Source organism: Electrona antarctica, assembly GCF_951216825.1.
Source record: "Electrona antarctica genome assembly, chromosome: 13".
NCBI lineage: Eukaryota > Metazoa > Chordata > Actinopteri > Myctophiformes > Myctophidae > Electrona > Electrona antarctica.
This window is the reverse complement of record NC_136794.1, coordinates 19,602,307-19,616,670: the sequence shown is the minus strand read 5'-3', so window position 1 is coordinate 19,616,670 and position 14,364 is coordinate 19,602,307. Positions and strand designations below refer to the sequence as shown.

The following is a 14,364-nucleotide window of genomic DNA, read 5'->3' as shown; positions in this document are numbered from 1 at the left end:
GCAGGTTCATTTATGATGATGTCGTCATATTAAAATGATTCGCGAATTTCGCGGGACATTTGGCACCAAACTTGATTGATCTCATCAATGTAGTAGCCTACAGCCTAGCTATAAATTCCCCATATTATAATTAATTAAGGTGCACTGGCTTAAAACTATGACTGGTCGAATTGCACGCGCTGATGCAATAATGTGGACTTCTATTTTTTTATAGGGCTAATTAGCCCTTGTGACTGCTGTCTGTCTGTCAGACCGGCATGTCTGTGAACCATAGAAATAATCTGTTCTGTCCGGGCCGGGCTCACCGCACCGTTATATTCATTTTCCAATGAATTCGTACAGTGCAGAATGCAGATAAGTGTATGTTCTTTTTTAACATGCAGCGCGAGTCCGCGAGAGCCGATCTACAAGCTCACAACGCGTTGCACTGCGAGTAGAAAGCTGTCAAGTGCAGCGCAATCGCGCATGCTAGAAATATCCTAATAAATAAATAAAAAGGTGTCGGGTTTGCAGGGGCAGTTTCTGTATGGGACTCTAGGCTAACCTGCCTCTAGAATGCATGCATTTAGGCATCCAAGTGATACTTGGCTTTTATATAAGCTATCATTTTTTTATGTGCTGACCAATGTTTTGGACACATTCCTACATATTTTATCTGAGATTTGGGGACTTTTAATTGATTCAGAATGAAGACTAAAGCCTTCTGAATAAATCTACGCAAGCAGTACACGACCCTCTGAGCTGGCGCAGCTTTTAGCGGAGATTCCGACCATCCGACGTCACCGTCAAGTTCACGTTGAAGTTCATGAATTCCCACGTAATGTGGGAATCCACGTAAATGCCTGTCCGCTCACGCTCCGCTCACGTTACGTAACGGTATGAGCGTAAACGCCGTTGTGAATGAGGACCATACTGTGTATAGTCAAGTGTATAATGGTACACCACTGGCCCTGACCATTTGTGCCAGACTAGATTTTGTACCATTTTGCATTTTCTTTGAAACATTGTTTTGTCTAAAGCTCTTAGTTTAAAGATATGTTTTTGGCCTTTTTGATAGATGTACAGTAGGTACAGTGGGAAACGGGGAGAGAGATGTGGGAGAAGACGCACAGCAAAGGTCGTCGGGATCGGGACTCGGACCCACGGCAAGGTTTTTACCAGCCTAGGTGCCGGGACCGCTAGGATCCCGGGCTGCCTTTCAAAATGTGCAGGCTCTGGCTCTAAACTTTAATAAACAGACCGTTAAAAAGAAAAGTTTAGGCGACACAGTAGCCGTAACACAGATGTATAGCAGACCCACAACGCTGCTATGAGTAAAACCAGTGCATGCGCCATGCATGCTAATCTCATTATAGACATTAACGGAGGAGTTCCATCTCCAGACGCATCAGGGGGGGGGGCTTGATACCCAGGGGAGGACCTGGGAGGGTTGGGTTCAGTCCATGCACGTGCACATGCCCAGTGGGGATGGCCTCCATTGGTCTGCTTGACGATGGCTGAACTGATACACCCCGGGTAACATATTATTAAATACATGCACGTCCCTGGTGAAAACAAAGGCAGATGCCAGGCCCAGTCGCCCTCCAATCAAGAGTGAAAGCAAACAGACTGACTATGATAGTATTTGCTGCTTCCCAACTGAAACTAATTAACTATTATCACTATGTGTGCGGTGGAAACAGCTCGTATCTCATCAGGACTTCCAATAAAAAGGTTGACCACATATGAAAGACGTACATTATTCATGCAAATCTGAATGACAATGGAGGCTACCATTGCAGGGTGCTGCAGGCAGGGTGCATTGTGTTTTACACTGAAGGTTTGGTTTGGGACATAACCAGTGTATTTACATAATCTGAAATAAATGCAAATCAAGTCGTTTCATCTGGGTCTCTCTGGATAAAAGGGGTTAAAGTCTGTGCTCAAAAACAGCACTCTCTCCTGGGAGAATAAGGATTCATGATATAAAAAGCTCAATATTAAGGCCTGAAGCATCTTTAGTTTTTGCAACCCACATACATTTTAAATGTAAACTTGACTCCCCCTTCAGCAAGGAGCTACCCACTTTGTATTTAGAATACAATTCACGTAAACGAGAAGGCCGCTTGGCTCTTAATCCCTGCCTAATTAAGTGAGCGGCCAATCTGCTGAGGCAGACGGCTATGGGCCAAGGCATACCTGTCGAATTATGGAAACAGCAGGAAGGAACAGCTTCCCTGTCAGCACATCAGCCCTGCATTATTATCCTATTCATTTAGTCACAGGGCAGGGCAAAGAGAGAAAGCATTATTTTGCGCTAGCTCTATATATATATATATATATATATATATATATATATATATATATATAGTTCCTTATACAGAGTGTGTCAGACTTAAATATACATTTCAAATCAGTCGCTTTGTTTATTTGTCTCACAGATCGAAGGATGTACTGAACTACTACTGTATATTTCCTCCACATGAAGGATGGGCCCATATTCTGGGCCCATCATAATAGGCCAACATTCAGCGAAGATAGCAGATCTACAAGCTCACAATGCCTCACAATATGACACTTTGGGAAAACTGTCAATCAATCAAGTATTTAGCAAGTAATTGGTTAATCATTGTGAATGCACATTATGCACATTCAGCAAACTACATTTTCTTTCCACTACTACTGCAGCCACTACTCTACAAGTATCTCTCTGTCAGAGAGAGAGAGAGAGAGAGAGAGAGAGAGACTGACTGACTGACTATGGGATTACTTGCTATTTTACAGATGTTATTTTGCTATTTGCAAATGTTATAATGACTTGTATATATATTTGTATTTCATTTTATTTTGTATTGTTATCTAGTATCCACACAGGGGAAGTTCAAAATAGAAAAACGTTACTACCTGCTGCGTGCAGTCGTGCACGTGACAAACGTTTAACACATTGAATTTATAGAGGTTCCCTACACGTTCCAAAGCTCTCATGACAAACGCCATAGGCATAGATGCTCTCTGCATTTACTCACAGAAGCATCGTCAAATGAGTATAAAATCATTACTGGCTGAATAATTCAAAACCATTACCTTGGGGTCTTAAACAAGAAAAAAAAACATAATTTAGTGGAAAAGAAGAAAACAACTAGTGTCTCTAGATTTCTCATAAACACAAAGCAAGTGGATGAACTCCTGCTTTAAAAAAATGGATTGGGGGAAAGCGAGTTGTTATTCACAACACACAAGCAATGTGTGACCTACATATTAACATTTACAATTCTTATCTGGCTGATGATCAGCTAATCGTGCTGGTCTCTAGACAGATACCCGGTCGATGCCAAACTTTGCACACACACTCCCTGGATGCCAACGATGAACCTCTGCCCCGCATTTTCCAGAACGGCCTGTTGAAGCGCGACCATGAGGCAGCTTTTCACATTCTTTACCTAAAACTGCACCGATCTGCGTGAAACGTTGTATGCACACTCCCTAGAGGCCAAGGACAAACCTTTGACCTGCATTTTCCGCATCTGCTTTTTATAGCGCCACCAGGTGGCCGACTTTTGTAAAACACATATTTTGATATTACTCCTCCAGATTCTGTCAAAAAATCTCACAAATCGTTACACAGTATCTCTATGTTCATGTGCTCAAGTCGGATCTGTCCGATATTTCATATTCCATCCTAATTGGCTATAATTGGCTTTCACAGTTTGCAAGATTGCCCCGTTTTGAACAAAAGCCTCAAATCATGAACGCAGCATGCAATTAACGTGAAATCTTTCGCACATTTTCTTACTAGGCTGAGGAATATATCCCACCCTTTTCTCATTGGCCTGTTATAGCGCCACCAACAGGTTGATTTTTGCAAAACACATTTTGCAAAATGCCTCAAATCATCCAATTGCCATCAAAGGCAAACATGTTTATATTACTCCTAAACATTTTGCCAAACATCTCACACAGTCCTATCCTCCTGGTGGAGACCTGTGCCCAGAAGGGCACTTTTTCTAGTTATTTCCTTGTTTCGTTTGGTTGTCTTGATTTGTTTTTTTCATGCGTGTGTTATTTATTTTTCTCTCTCTTGTTATGCGTTACTCTGTCTCTCTCAATTTGTACCTGAATATGTAAAAAAGAAAACATGTAAAATAATTTAATAAACGGAACGTTTAAAAAAAAACATCAACATAGCACACAGGGGCAGAAAGCAGACACTCACACGTATGGCGAAAGTATGAATGAGGCGCCTCCTGGTGGACATTAAGGGGTGGTACTGTTGAACCGACAGCTGCCTGCTGGACAATGGTCATCTGCAAAAACATAATGAGCAACAAATAAATTATCACGTCATTATTTACATAAAGAGGAAATTACCTTAAATAGGAGTACAAAATGCTAATCTTATTTACTAAATCTCCTACCTTTGGGCTCACACTGAGAGGACATGCAAGCATGTGAAAGCTTTAGCAACTAAATTCGGACTGTGTATATCTGACTGTCAATTCAAACATCAAATCAAAATATACTCAGTTAACATCAAAAAATAAGTTATACAATGTCTAAACAAGGGAATGCTTCAGATGGCAAACTTCAGATGGTTAATAGTTCTCTTATGAGACTGGCACTCAGGTATTCACTACTTCTCTACTGTACATTGTTATGCACTTGCCAGAAGTCTCACATTCATTGTTAATGTCCTGCTGGCCTGTCATAGCACCAGATGGCAGAGGAAAAAGTCCTTGTCTGAATCTCATACTTGACAATAAAATGAATCTGATTCTAACTGATGTCTTAATCTCAGTGGTATGTACTGTAATATGTATGTATGTATGTATGTATGTATGTATGTATGTATGTATGTATGTATGTATGATTCCGATCTTCCGATTTTAGTGAGCTTGTAGATCTGCTATTTTTAAAAGATTTTCATTAATTTTGAGAACTTGAAATGGGACATTTTTCACAATAAGTACTTTGAATTCCGTACTTTTACTTGTAACAGTATATTTCTATATAAAGTAAACAAATTGAATACCTTTCTCACCGCTGCTTAAATGGAGAAATGTCTTTTGTGGATTACATATGAACAGGTTCTAAAACAAGTTTGAGAGAATTTTAAAGCACACTTTTGCCTGTCAAATTTCTATTTGAAAATGAGAGCCTGTGTACAGGGACACTAACGGACATCTCTTGGTTTTTTTTTAGATGTTCTCAGCCTGATCGAAATCCTGAGGGGGCAATAGCTACCTGGGTGGAATAAGAAGCACATTGGTGATTGGTCCGTTGCACTGACAGTGTGCAGTGATGCGCTCCTACATGTCAGCAGCACATGGTTGTCAAAACCATCTATTGTCAACAATGAAGACCTACAAATTCACAGAGGAGAGAATACAATTACTACTACTTTTACTATTGAGAAGACAATCATCAGATACATGACACAAGCATGGCATTTGCAGGGCATACAATTGTTAAAATCAATAAATAATATTCTAATAACTAAGGGTTCCAAAAATTCTGAGACCAGTTACTAAAAAAACAGTTTTACATCATTCAATAGAAACCAAAGATTTTTTTGTAACCATTTGTTATTGAGACTGTAGGTCACAGATTACTATGAAAACCTGCAAAACCTGTCAGTCAGTCTGTCCGTCCGTCCGTCCGTCCGTCACGCCTTGTGACACGCTCCATATATGGCTGTCTCCATATATGTAGGTCACCACACTGACCTCATCAAACCCTGGATAGCCATACATGGAGAAGGCCCGGATCATCACCTAGATCTGCATATATGGAGCCGGCCAGCAACTCTACATCTGACCTCAAACCCTTAGATCTCCATATATGGAGCTCAGCTGTTGTGACATCCATATGTTGATCCCTCCCCACCCGTCCTTCCTCTTCCATGTCTCCCTTTTGACTGATACGTGTCCATTCAAACTCTAGACGGGCCCACCCCAAAGTTATTAGCGCAGCCACGCCCGGCAGCCGGCGAAAACTAGAGTTCTCAACAGGCCTGGCCTCACTAATTAGCACACATTTTACGCCCTACCCGGCCCGAAAACGTCAATTAAAAATAAATAAATAAGGGCGACCTCGCCTTTAGGGCATCTTACTGGTTTATGATATGGTATCTGTTATTTGAGAACATGTCATAAACCACTGATACAAATCCAAATGTGTAGCTGTTTGGGTAAACACTTAAACCCTGTTATACTATACATTGTACATCACAGTGAAAATAGCTATACACGCTCACAACGAGAACTTGTAGATCTGGTGTTTTTGTCAAATAGCCCCCATGTCATGGATCAAAGCTTTATACTTATGTTTGTAGTATGCTGTAACTTTAATACCACCATCCTGCCACTTGGTGGTGCTATATGCTATATACATATCATTTGTGTCACCTGTGCTAAAGTTGCACACCTGTATTGAATTTGAGTTGGCTTAAATACCCCATGCCTTGATTGCAGTCAGTTAATTGTTTGAAGCACATAAGTAATATAACCAGATCCAGGTTCTTCCAAACTACTTCTGTTTTCTTTTAAGCATACCGAGATCATATCTATGAGTATGACTGTAAATGTTTGTGTGAAATGTGAACTGTAGACATGAGGATTTTCTACTGTAAAATCATAATGTATCTTTTGATAAATGAGCATATTGTACTATTGATTTGACATTTGACTAGTATGCGTTTGATTCAATGTTTATTGTAAGTTTGTGAATGTAATATTGAGCATTATAGTGAAGATGTTCTTTGTTTCTCGATTGATTTTCTTGATTTGTGAATACGAGTTTAACCGCTGGATATATGTATGCTACAGTTACGTGTACATAGAGGCCAAGACAGTGAAAAGATATCTCCAGCACACACTCTAAGAAAGAGAAGTTACAAGTGGAGGTTTTTGGATCATGATTTAAGTGGCATGTTAAACAGGCATATTGGAGAAGCCTTCACAGCACTGGTAGCTGAATCTCCCTCTCCCTCAAATAGATTCAAAATGGCTGAGGGAAGAGAAGCTAAGCAAACAAATGTATCGCAGCGTGAGAATGATGCACAATTGGAATTTCAAAGTAATGGTTCCTCTAGATCATCCATCAGTTCAAGCGCCAGCAGGATTGCTGCTAGAGCCTAGAGCTTGTACAAAGGCAGAGACTACAGTATGTACATGTATGTTGAGAGCCAGGCCAATGGAGAAGATGATCAACAGTCCAGGCAGGGAGAAGGCGATCTAGGTTCTATGCACAAGAAGACAAAAATCAGTCTATGCATGGACAAGACGTAAACCCAGGAGCTGGTGCATTCTTACCTGCAAGTAACAACTCACACCAACCTCACTCGGGCTGTTAGCCCAAGTCCACCACCGAGTCTCAGTGTATACTCCCTTTACCATACTCCTGCAGATCGAGGCATCAATGCAGCCTCTACCCAATCTCCTCACAATGTGGCGCCTATCCAATCGCATTACAATGCAACCCGTGTCTCGTTACTTTGGAGCTTCTACCCAATCACGTTATGATGCAGCTCCTAACCAATCTTATTATAGCACTATTCCTACCCAAGCTAATCAGAGCACAGCTCCTACCCAAGCTAACCAGAGCGCAACTCCTACGCGAGCTAATCCCCGCGCAACTCCAACATCTCATTTCACCCAATGTACCTTAGGCCCTATCCATACACAACCCAAAGTCAGTGCAGCTCCCAAGCAAGCCATTTACGGTGCTGCTGCTTCTACATTCGATCTAGCCAAGTACCTTGCACGGAGCCAGTTGGTGACTACAGGCCTGTGCAAGTTCGACGACAAACCAGAAAAACTATTGGGCCTGGAAATCGTCATTCCTAGGTACCATTGCAGGCTTAGACCTATCAGACAGAGAAGAGTTGGACTTACTTGTGAAATGGCTTGGGAAGGAATCTTCAGAACAAATACGCAGGATCAAATCTGTGAATGTGAAATATCCTGCAGCTGGACTGAGGATGGCCTGAGAAAGGCTAGAGGAGAAGGCTCTCTTTACAAAGCTACTGTAGAGATGTTTCTGAAGAAAACGAACAGGGAGCCTTTGAAACTTGATACCTCCAGAGGTGTTAATCCCATAGTGGAAAAGCTGCCGTACAATTTACAGGACAAGTGGATGTCATATGGGTCACGGTACAAGGAGAACTACGATGTGCCCTTTCCACCTTTCTCTGCATTTGTCATCTTAATACGCACAGAAGCTAAAGCTAGAAACGACCCCAGCTTCAGCCTCACACCCCCTGCTACAAGAAATTGTAAATTGTACCATACCCTTAACATCCTATATAAGGCATATATGTCAGTAGCATGTGACATATGAATCTAGGGAGTTTATGATTCTGAATTCATTCCAAGCATTAGTTTTGCACAAAAAACACTCCTTGGGAGGACAACGGCCATAGCCGTCATCACAAATGTGATGAGGTCAGCACATTTGTGCAAAACCAATGCTTGGAATGGATTCAGAATCATGAAACCCCCTAGTTTCATATGTCACATGCTACTTAAAGAATTATGAAATTTTGACTTTTTTGCCTTATATAGGATGTTGAGGGTATGGTCACATATTATGCTAATAACTCAAATTTCCCCGGGGAGTTGAATTTCAATCTTTTAGTACATGTTATTAGACACCTTTAGAAAAATATTGGTGAAGAAATTTCTTGGTAACGATTTAGTTCCCAGATTGGTCAAATACCTGAGAAAATGCCCTTAATAATGGCCAACCACCAGCTATCTCGCTCCATGTAGCAGCCATGTTGTGGTCGAAGAGAAGTTCAGCTTCCCAGCAGTTTGTCAAAGCCTGAGAGCCTCCCATCACAGACTGTGATGCACATAGCTCTCCATGTCAAACAAAGGCCTTGACCAGAAAGTGTTCTGTTACAAAGAGAATGACCATCAACTTGATCTGTCCATAGAGGATGTCAGACTCCCAGAGATCATGGACAAAGAGTTCACCAAAGATGACACGACCAGCTGGGTTGCTCCCCTGCCCTTTCGGGAACCTAGGAGACAGGTGCCGAATACTGGGGTGCAATTTATCCATATGTTCACCCTTCCAAGCCAGTGGAAGCATGTCCCACCTGACTTGAAAGATGATGATGTGGTTCTACTGAAAGACAGCCAAGCAAAACCGAACAGGTGGCCTATATGGCAATCGTTGCAAAAGCCCTTCCAAGTCAATATGGGAGGCTGAGACAGGTCAACCTGCAAGTTGTTAGGCCAGGGACAACAAGGATCTTTTCAAGACACATCTCTCAATCTTCTTCTGTCCCCAAATAACTCATAAGTAGATAGTTATGTGGAGTAAATTATAACTCCAGACGGGGAGTACGTGTCATGGATCAAAGCTTATGTTTGTAGTATGCTGTAACTTTAATACCACCATCCTGCCACTTGGTGGTGCTATATGCATGTTATCTCACTGGCATTTGTCAATTGCAGTTACTAATTGATATCATTTGTGTCACCTGTGCTAAAGTTGCACACCTGTATTGAATTTGAGTTGGCTTAAATACCCCATGCCTTGATTGCAGTCAGTTTGTTTGAAGCACATGTAACCAGATCCAGGTTCTTCATAGAGGCCAAGGCAGCCTACCCTATGACATGCCCAGAATAGAGACGCTATGGTTCATGTGTACAGTCTTTACATAGCTCTAATTATACTAAAGAATGCCTACGTTAGTACTAAAATCTAACTTACTTTTAAATTTTTGAGTGGTGTAAACCACTCCTACAACTGGCTTTTTTGAGTGGTGTAAACCACTCCTACAACTGGCTTTTTTGTGCAGAAAAAATGAGCATGGTTGCTATGTTCAAAATAATTTCTGACGTAATTAAATCACACCCGGGTGAACTGGATGACCGTAGCAACCATGCTTATTTTTTCTGCACAAAAAAAGCCAGTTGTGAAATCACATCCGGGTGTGATTTCATTACGTCAGATCAGAGCTGATCAGGCTATATAATACCTTACCTTATATAATACCTCACATCGGACAAAAACTCCAGCTGAATCAACTTCATGGTCACAAATCATCACATCAGAAGACGACCCTACCTAGCCAAAGATCTTTAAAGACGGTGGGAAGCCCAATAGGAGAGACGCAAGACAAAGTTTTGTTTTCATATTATATGTGGCCGCAAACCCCCCCCATCTGAAAATGCTTTTGTGCCTGGCTGCCAGCCAGGCATCCCAAAAAATGTTCCAAACATTTTTCGATATTTTTCAAATATTTTTGAGTGGTGTAAACCACTCCTACAACTGGCTTTGTTAGTTTACGTGTCTGTCTGTTTGTCTGTCTGTCTGTTCGTACCAAAAAATGAGCATGGTTGCTATGGTCACCCAGTTCACACAGGTGTGATTTCATTACGTCAGACATTACGTCAGACCACAGCTGATCAGTCTATATAAGACCTTACACCACTCAGTTCACACGGGTGTGATTTTTTTATTTAAGGGACACAAAGTTTACCTAGTACTCAGTGTAATTTTGAGAATAAAATAACACTTTACGTAATAATTTACGTCATGTGCACCATTACGTCATATTGTCTCTTTATTGTTAATGGCGTTTAATGTTTGTGTTGGCACCGTTACACCATTACATCACCATATCAACATGAGTTAGACTTTAATATATTAGCGCCCCTCACTTCACACGGGTGTGATTTTTTAGTTCTTAGTAGTTCTATTTATAGTGACGCATAGGAATAGTCTGGTGACCACCCGAGAGATGGTTGACAGCCGGAATGTAACCGGCACCCGGGTGAGCAGGGTGGGTTAGCGCCCCAGCCTGTGTCCGCCATGAGGAGGAAGCCCAAAAAACCCACGTGAGTTCTTTAGGAGGGCCATTCAAGCCGCAAGTGGAGCCTGCAGCACCACCGTTTCCCTAATGGGACTGATCGAGGGTAGCTACTGGAACGTAAGTCGGGACTTGATCACCCCGGCTGGGTCACCCAAGTGAGGGGTACGATGTTGTGAGACCCGAAACCCAGAGGACCTTGGGATACATCACTGAGGATACGTCCCAGGTGCATCCATGCAATGTTTTTTAGTTCTTACTCCAACATTCTGTTTGATTTGGAAGGTGGGAGCATGACATCACCAGCAGAGGGAGATGTTTTATATTCTGGGTAGGTTGAGGGTGGGCAGACACAGAAGAATATAGTCTGGCGTTTGTTTATTCTCTGGACACACAGAACATAAATTAGCCTCAGAGCAGGCCTAACAAAGATATTAAAAACACTCTTTAAAAAAAAAACATCCGCCTACCTACCCTTGGCCTTTACTGATTCCGGCAGTGTCCCAGACTCCCAGCTCTAGCTCCCCCATAAACTGCCACACTTGCTGGACTGAGTGGACTCTGTAAAGGGGATATAGAATGCCACTGTGAAAACATATGCCACCATATTGCCTAAATGAATTACAAAAGTAATAACATTGGTTCCGTTTCCTAATAACCCCAGTCTCTCCCCAAACACTCAAATGCAGGCTTAGGGCCAAAAGGAAGGCCACCAACCTGGTCACCCTTTTATGCCCTCCTCTTAAAGGGGTATTACTACAATATTAGCCCAAACTTTAGACTCTCGTTATCGTTTGAAGCACATGTTGTAACCAGATCCAGGTTCTTCCAAGCTACTAATACTTCTGTTTTCTTTTAAGCAGAGATCATATCTGTGAGTATGACTGTACATGTTTGTGTGAAATGTGAACTGTAGACATGAGGATTTGCTACTGTTTTAAGTTAAATCATAATGTACCTTTTGATAAATGAGCATTTGTACTATTGATTTGACATGATTTGAATAGTATGCGTTTGATTCAATGTTTATTGTAAGTTTGTGAAAGTAATATTGAGCATTATAGTGAAGATGTTCACTATAATGTTGGGAACATGAAAAGTTAGAAATAACCAACCTTATCCCCAATCTTGCCCATACTGTCCAGCGGCTCCAGCCTGAATACGATTGTGTCTGCAGGCTGCAGTCAGGTCAAACATGATACATTAAATAGGCCATATAGCCTACTGCAGCACTGAGCGGTGCCCGGTTCCACTGCTTCACACAATCTTTCATCATGTCCTAAATAGAAAGAGCCTAGACTAGAGGATTCAATGTAGCGATAGAAGATCGTGGGTCGCCACTCGCCATTTCGGTATTATGTTGATAGGTGCTTGTCAGTCTGTTAATGGCTGTTGTGTTAATCAGGTTAATCACTAACACCCGAGTCATTGTTGAAAGGTCATAAAAGGTCTCTTCCCATTTCATTGTGCATTAATATTTATTTGTATGATGCAGATGTCTTTTATTCCGCATACTAGTCTGTGAATAAAAATGTCAATCAATCAATCAATCAATCAAGTCTTGGTAGGCCTACAAGCTCTGTTGCTTTCTCTCACATTATTGAAGGAGGATCTTATTGTGTTTCCCTTCTTTCCTCTGTTTTGTTATCTTGTGTTGTCCTCAGCTTTCTTTTCAGTGGGTTCACTGATGGCTCACCAGGTGTGGTGAGCCATCTAGATTAGAACAGTGATTCTGAGTTCTGAACCTACTTAACTCAAGGATCCTGATATGCATTAGGGCGGCCACTGGTTCCTAACCATATTTCCTTGGAGCATGCCTCTTGAGTCTTATGAGTCTTAATATTAAAAAAGGTACCCCCCACGCTGTGTGCAGTGCACTGTGCAAACACGCGCGCACACACACACACACACACACACACACACACACACACACACAGTAACACACACGTTTTTTGTGGGGTTTTGTTTTTTCTTTGTTGGCAGTGAGCACACTCATGTCATTTTTGGTGGTAGTCATGGTTGCCAGTTCCTTCCTGATGCCTTGCACTGTACTGAAGTACTGATTGCATAACGTCTTCAGATTAGGACTCAAGATGTTCAGGTCATCAGGGGGTGTGTGTGTATCCTCTGAATCTAACGATATGATCTCCCACCATGCAACAACACATCCAATACATCTGAGCCAGGCCTTTCCCCTTGGGCTCAACTTTCTTCCAGGAGAATAAGATCTCTGAACTGAATTTCCACAGATTATTGACGGTCTGGTTAGGGTAGCAGCCGCCAAATATGCACAGCTCTTGGTAGGCAAAGCCTGAATTCCCATGGCCTCCTTCTGGAAGAAGATTTGCAGAAGGGGTGCTGATGTTGTTGTAGTAGCCCGCCTGCCCCCCACAGCCCCGCTAAATACAATATACATCTTTGTCCCGATGATGGTGACAGAGTTGCATTCTGAAACGGGTGTCGGCGTGCCTCTGGTCTAAGTTACAGATCAGAACATTGTGTTGGTGTGCAACTTATATAGTTGGTGCCTCTTGTCAGCTGTAAGTCGATATTAAAAATATATGACCTTCCCCAAAACACAGGCTGCGTGGTTGCACCTCGCTTCTGGAACAGTGACCCCCATCCCCCACTGTCCCAGAAACCCTGACAGAACCTTCTGTCCATATTGACATCAAATACATAAAGCACGTTGGAGTAAGTAAACCCTCCCCAGATGTAGATATCTTATCAGCGCACATGTGGCCACAATGCCAGGAGGGAACCTCAACAGAACCTTTTACTCTTCCAGTCATGGGGGCAACTTCCCCGCTCGAATACACTTGAGTTGAAGAAGTTTGAAGTTGAATGGACATACTGTATATATGTTAAAAACTGTCTGTGGTGCACACAGAAGTCAGAGTAGATTGAAAATGACCCCAGAAGTGTTTTCATGTGAATTTCCCCTTTTAATGTCAATTCATGCAGCATTATTGTAAAGTGTTACACATACTATCTTATAACAATGAGAGAAAAGAAAAATACCATCCAGACCTCTCAGGTCATCTGGGAAAGGCCTGCTTTCTGTCCATATAACCAAAAATAAATGTGGGAAGCAGCATTTATTTTTTATGCACCACATACAGTATCTGGAACTAACTCCCAGAAAACTGCAGGTCTGCTGTCGCTCTCATATATATTTTTTAAAACACTACTAAAGACCTTTCCGTTTGTCGCTGCCTTTGAGTTATTTTTCTCTTTTCTTTTCTCTTCTCTTCTGCACTGTAACTGTATCTTGATACATGTTTACTTATTTCGTTTTAAGCATCATAATGTAATTTTATAATTGTGTTTCCTTTGCTTGATGTTCTGTGTATATAGCACATTGAATGGCCTTGTTGTTGAAATGTGCTATACAACTGCCTTGCCATGCCACAACACAGATACCTGCCATTTGCAGAAGTACGCAGATGATTCTGCTATTGGGGAGGCCAACGAGGCCAACGTGGAGGCCAAGAGATGGAGTACAGAGGACTTGTTAACAGCATTGTTCAGTGGTCAACGTTGCCAAAACGAAGGAGATGGTG

The 14,364-nt window shown here is 41.8% G+C and overlaps 1 protein-coding gene across 7 annotated transcripts in view; it reads right to left on the bottom strand.

Moving 5' to 3' along the window:
• The window catches only part of chn1 (chimerin 1), a 60,746-nt gene extending 48,760 nt beyond the window's left edge, over positions 1 to 11,986 (bottom strand). For 2 of the 7 annotated variants that reach the window (XM_079519015.1, XM_079519021.1), the window contains exons 1-3: positions 7,290 to 7,429; positions 5,221 to 5,339; positions 4,193 to 4,283 (exon numbers count right to left, since the gene is read on the bottom strand). In XM_079519015.1, coding sequence (XP_079375141.1) covers positions 4,193 to 4,234 — 42 coding nt within the window. In that variant the 5' untranslated portion in view covers positions 4,235 to 4,283; positions 5,221 to 5,339; positions 7,290 to 7,429. Of the gene's footprint in view, positions 1 to 2,178; positions 2,247 to 4,192; positions 4,284 to 5,220; positions 5,340 to 7,289; positions 7,430 to 8,694; positions 8,723 to 11,271; positions 11,466 to 11,916 lie in introns of those variants that run through there. The other 5 variants (XM_079519017.1, XM_079519018.1, XM_079519016.1 and 2 more) reach the window with 5 other exon arrangements.
• Positions 11,987 to 14,364: the final 2,378 nt, after the last annotated feature.